Source organism: Orycteropus afer, unplaced genomic scaffold, assembly GCF_000298275.1.
Source record: "Orycteropus afer afer isolate SDZICR_OR568_19922 unplaced genomic scaffold, OryAfe1.0 scaffold00079, whole genome shotgun sequence".
In the NCBI taxonomy this organism is placed as follows: domain Eukaryota; kingdom Metazoa; phylum Chordata; class Mammalia; order Tubulidentata; family Orycteropodidae; genus Orycteropus; species Orycteropus afer.
Genome location: NW_006921666.1, coordinates 3,303,629 through 3,309,601, shown reverse-complemented (window position 1 = coordinate 3,309,601; position 5,973 = coordinate 3,303,629). Strand labels below are relative to the sequence as shown.

General features: G+C 48.0%; 1 protein-coding gene across 1 annotated transcript in view; it reads left to right on the top strand.

Moving 5' to 3' along the window:
* Window positions 1-5,223, top strand: part of ADCK1 (aarF domain containing kinase 1) — a 200,739-nt gene extending 195,516 nt beyond the window's left edge. Inside the window, exons 8-9 of the mRNA XM_007941406.2 lie at window positions 2,608-2,801; window positions 5,052-5,223. Coding sequence (XP_007939597.1) covers window positions 2,608-2,801; window positions 5,052-5,223 — 366 coding nt within the window. The remainder of the gene's footprint in view (window positions 1-2,607; window positions 2,802-5,051) is intronic.
* Window positions 5,224-5,973: the final 750 nt, after the last annotated feature.

Genomic DNA, 5,973 nt, shown 5'->3' with positions numbered 1-5,973 from the left:
CTGTATCCCTGGGGCTGACAGCAACACTAGAAGTGGCTTAAACAATGAAGAATTTGTTTTCTCCATAATAGGAACCTGCAGGTAGGTGATTCCAGCTTGGTCAATTCTGAAGATTGCAAATTCAAGGTTCTGGATTTACTCCTCTGTGATTCTCTTGGTTTTCTTCTCATGATTTCAAGATGGCTGTTGCTGCTCCAAGCTTTGCTGTCTTTGTTCAGCAGTAACTAGAGATGGGAATAGAGGGTTTATTTTTTCCCGTACATCATTACTTAATGGCAAGAAAACCTCTTCCAAAAGTCCCCCAACAGACTTCTCATGTCTCATTGACCAGAATCATGTCACTTGTCCATGGCTCAACCACTTGCAATGGACACTCAGAGTCAGCATTGGCTGAGCTGGATCAAGATGCCCCCTGCCCTAAGAGTGGGACTGCCCTAAGGTTTCCCTGAACACATGGCCCCAAGGAGTCAAGTGAACAGAACTGCGGTTCTTTTAACAAAGAAGAAGTGGAATGGCTGTGGGGTAGGCACCCAACAGAGTCTACCCAGACACGCAGCATCAGGATCTATCTAGGCTTGAAGGCTTTGCTACTCTACAAGATCCCCCTAGGAGTTTGCCTAGATTAGGGAAGGCCCTTTCTGTTCTGGCTGAGGGAGGCTGTCTCTGGGTCAGTTCCAACATTACTGAGAGGTGGGGTCCTTATGATGAGCTGGGCCTTGGTCTGGCCTAGTCCTCAGGCTAGGGTGACCTTGCAGCAGGGAGGCTTCTTAGTGTCTGGCTTCCAGTGGAGATATTCCAGTCTGATAGCTCCTGCCTGGGGGACATTTCAAGTATCACAATATTGTTATCAGTCACACACACATGCTCCTGAAAAGGCTGAGTGTTCTGCTTCCACTGTAGACAGGTGGCCATTGTGATAATGCCTTTTGGCAACACTGAGACCCCTCCATAAGGAGCCCTGGTGGGAGTGGTCAAGCGCTTGGTTGCTAACTGAAAAGTTGTTGGTTCAAACCTGCCAGATGCTCCATGGGAGAAAGATGTCACAGTCTGCTTCCATAAAGATTACAGCCTTGGAAACCCTATGGGACCATTTACTCTGTCCTATAGGGTCATCATGAGTTGTAATTGACTTGATGGTATTGGGTGTTGGGGACCCCTTGATATGACTTTGATTGACTCAGAGCATTTCACCTTCTCTCTTATTACCTTCTCAGTACTCCTAGGAGGTAGACACAGGTGGTATCATGCCTAGTTTTTAGGTAAGGACTCTGAATTGAAAAAGACTAAAAAAGTTACTCAGAGTCACACAGGCCTGCTGTGTCTGGTGGAGCAGCAGTAGAGCCAGATGGTCAGAGCATGGGCTAGGAAGCTGGACTGCCTGGGTTTAAGTCTTCGCTTGCCACTTACTAGCTGTAACTGTAACTTATAGAGTTGGAAGGGGGGATGCAAACATTTGCAAAGTGGTTGGTTTTTGTAGTTAGCTCTTCATACATGTTAGCCAGCATCATCATCAATCATCATTGTCTTTGTTTTTCTGGAAGAAGGCTTCAGAGCTGCACTATCATGCTCAGTGCATGTCAGGCTGGAGACAGTAACCTTCCTAGAGCCACACAGAGATCAGGGACACAGAGAAAGAGCAGAATCCAGGCCCCAAACCTATGTACCAGGATGGAGCAGGGGCTGTGGGGATGGCCAGTTTTAAGGGCTCACCCTGATGCTGCTCTGGGGGCATCAGGACCTCAGGTGTTGGGAGAAGTGAGACTGGCTCCAGTCAGTGGGCTCCAAGGGTCTGGGTAGGCCTGGTGAGGCACAAAGTCAGGCAGGGAATGGGGTAGAACTTTGGAGTTGGAGTTGAGGGACTCGGTCGGACCTATGGACTGACCCAGCCTGAGCTTGGCAGGAGGGGCAGGGTCATGACTCATCTAGTACCAGCTTCTAGGGCTCTTTCCAGGCCTGGCTGAAATTGATGACTAGTGAAGAAGGCTTGGGGAATACTAAGAGGATGGATCCCTAGGCAGAGAGGCCAGCTAATTCCAACTTCAACAGGTGGGGTGGGGTGGAGGGGTTGGTGGGGAAGGCACCTCCCTGCTCCAGTTAGTACTGGCTTGGGGGCTTTGGGGGTGGGTATCCTTGACCTTAGACATCCTTGAGCGGCACATACAGTGGCACAAGAGGTTAGTGGTTGGAACCTACCAAGAGGCACCTCTGAAGACAAGCCTGGTGATCTGCTTCTGACAGGTCACAGCCTCCAAAACCCTACGGAGCACAGTTCTACTGTGTACACAGGGGGTCACCAGGAGTCAGAATCAACTTGACAGCATCCAACTCCTACAAATCATTGACCTTGACTGTAAGGAGCCAGGGACAGCAGCTGCAGCAGAAATGAGGGTTTTTATGTGCTTCTGTCATGCATCCAATGAGTGGCCAGAGGTTGGGGGGTGATGCTCCAACTAGCTTTGTCAGGCTACAGGGCCCCTTGTACTGTTTCAATCTAAGTGGTGCTAAGGTAACTGTGCTTACAGCACCTCAAGTCACAGGTGCCCCCTCCCCTGCCATGCCACTGCATCTCATACCAATAATACATTTCTGTCTCCCACTGCTGCTCAGGAATTGGAAATCCGGGACAATGCGGCCAACTACCTTCCCCAGATCAGCCAGCTCCTCAACCGTGTGCCGCGCCAGATGCTGCTGATCTTCAAGACCAACGACCTACTGCGTGGCATCGAGGCTGCCCTGGGCACCCGCGCCAGTGCCAGCTCCTTCCTCAACATGTCACGCTGTTGCATCAGGGCTCTGGCCCTGTGAGTGTGGTCTCTTCTCTCTCCCTCTGGGCTCCCAGCCTACCCTAGGGGTTCCACTCACCGCCAGGTTTTCCTACCAGTCTGCAGGGCCCTGCCCGAGCTTCCCAGTCTCCAGCTCTCCTTGAAGAAAAAGTGGGGGCAGAGAACAACTCCAGTGAACTTGCTGGTAGCTTGGGGCAGTTTTGTGGGTGGTTGAAGAACAACCTGGACTTGTGAAAAATGGCAGATTCCAGTACCTCACCCTCCCAGCCCAACTACCCTGTTTTCTAGGCAATTCTTACCCTCATTAAAGTTTGATATGTTAGATTCTGAGAGTCTCAGCCCTTCCAAGCATCCTCTGGACTTGGGATCAGGAAGCTCTGATGTGTATCCCATCTCTAACTGATCCAAACCAAACCAAACCAAACCAAACTCATTGCCATTGAGTCAAATCCAACTCATAGTGACATCTCCTTGGGTTTACAAGGTGGTATTTCTACTCAAGTAGATTGATTGCCCAACCTTCTTTCTGAGGAGTGGCTGGTGGATTTGAACCTCCAGCCTTTTGGTTAGCAGTCAAATGCATTAGGCACTATGCCACCAGAGCTCCTCTAACTGATCCAGGGTCTTATAACTGTCTCTCCAGAGACTGGCCAGTAGCTAGGCCAGTGTTCATTTCCTCCCCTCCCCCCAAACTTTGTATTGTGATTTAGGTGAAGATTTGTAGAGCAAATCAGTTTTCTATTCAGGAATTCATACAGTTTGTTTTATGCCATTGATTGCAAGCCTGACAATGTAACATAGCTCGCACCACTTCTTTCCTATCCCTTCTTGCCTTCTTTCTGAACTTTGTCCTTGGGAAAATGCTGCCCTTTTGATCTTGAATGGTTGATTGTTCTAAAGAGTGCATACCCCTCTAGTGTTATTGTTCACCTTATAGACCTGTCTGTTGTTTGGCTGAAAGTTGAGCTAAAAGAGTGAGTTCATTTCTGGGCTGGAAAAGTGACTAAGGGCCATCATCTCAGGAGTTCCACCAGTCTGTCCAACCAGTGAGCCTGGTCTTTTTTTTTTTTTTTTTTTATGGTTTTGAGTTTTGTGGGAGCATTGTGTTCCCACTCTGTCCAGAACCTCCTATTGCAAACCCTTTTAGAGTAGTCAACAGTGGTAGCTGCGTACCATCTAATTTTGGCCTCAGGGTCATAGAGGTTGAGATTCACGTGTTCTGTTGTCCTTCGGATTAATTGTTTCCATGCATCTCTGATTTTATTCACTCTTCTTTACTATGGATGAGGAGAGACCAATGGTTGCACCTTGGATGTAGGCCAGTGTTCTTTTCCCTGCAAGTGTAGCTGTGACTCGAGAGGGAAAGTGTTGGCAGCATGGAAGGCCTGCATGAGGAGGAGCTTGAATCAAGCGGTCTCTTTCAGGAACCTCAGATCTTTCTGGAGCCTTTTTGGATGCCTGGGTACCTTTTGTGTGTTGGTGAGAAAGGGAAGTTGCTCCCTCAGGAAGATGGTGGAAGAGTAGTGAGGGTTTTAAGCCCTTCTACTTGAGTATGGAGAATACACAGAAAAGGCCATCTGGTTGAACATTATCACCCACAGGAGGAAGTCTAGACTTAACTTCCAGTTCATCTGTAGTAGGCAGGGAATGGGTCATTCAGGGAAAGTCTCTGTGAAGGGAGAATTGACCATATATATCATGGGTCTATCGGATATCAGATATCAAACTTGATTATAGCAAAATATACTGCCCACTGAAAAGGCTGAATATGATTTATTCTTCCTCTGAGGGTTCAAGAAATGAAGTCTTGAGTAAGTCATCATCATAAATACCAATTTCCATTATGACCTTTTGTTGATGTAGGAAGGGTTGAGCTGGGCTCGATCCACAATGACTTCTGTCTCTTAGGACCACCTGCCCAGGTTTCCAGGTGATTCTTACCCTCAAAAAGTTTGGAGTATGTTTACTCTACTTTTGGAAAAAGAGAAACTTTGGATGTTCTTCTCAGTGGATCCATTAAGCCATCACTCCCCTGTTAAACCACTCCTTTTGCTTAAACCACTTATTTGAAAAACTCCTTTGAAATATTTGAGTTCCTTTGGGTGCTCACTGGACATTGGAATATCATATAACCAAGAGCAGTCCACAGGCTCAGGGAGCTGGTCAGGTGGGTAAAGCCACCATCCTCCATTTTCCTAAATGATACTGAACTACTGTTTCTTTTCTCTTGATCTCTGACTGTGTCTCTCCTTCTTGCCCCTCCTCCAGGCACAAGAAGAAGAGTACCTGCTCGTTTTTCAGAAGGACCCAGATCTCTTTGAGTGAAGCCTTCAGCCTATGGAAGATTGACCTTCATGAATTCATTCTGAGTGTGAAAGGGTTGAAGCTGGCCAGCTGGGTCTTGGCCCTGCTTTGCTGGCTCATTCCTGCTTCACACTGAGTGGACTTGCTGTTCCCTGTCCCTTTGTGGTGTGACCCTGTGGTGGGAAAGGCATCTCTTCACTCCCCACTCATTTGCCATGCCTCTACCCAGTTGCCCACCTCTGTCCAGTGGTGTTCTGGAACCCTAGGCCCCTCTCACGGCACCAGTATCCTCACTCCCTTCCTACTCTGCAGCCCTGGCTCAGGGCCAATGAGCTGTAACATGGAACAGACTTCTCTCTTTATTTAGAGAGAAGACAAAGGAGTCTATTTTCCTACTCTGGGTATGTGCCATTGGGTTGAATGTCCCCTCACTTCTGTTAACCCTTTTGGACCATGCATCCCATTGAGGGCACATTTAGCTTGTAGGAAGTTTGAGTTTTGTTGGAGGTGAGTATGGTCCTGAACTTGCTAGAGAGCAGGTTCCTTCTCCTTCCCATATCACTCCCCAGAGGTGCGTCATCTTTGTAAGATTCTTTGGCATATTCACACAGATTCTGTTGAAGCCATGAGTTCACTGCTGTCATGGTGATCCCTTGGTGTTTTATGTCATGTACTGTGTTTCAATAAAAGACCCCTTCAGGGTTTCAGGATTTGTCCATCTTAACTCACTGCCCCCAACCCTTGACCCCAACTCTATGCTGTATCCAGAATGTGCCTCATGGTCCTTACCAACATATTTTAATTACAGTTTCCCCTGGTTGCTACTTCTTTGGGGTTTCCAGGGAAGCCTGGGGGGAAGCAAGTTGAATCTGGGCTTGGTTCATGG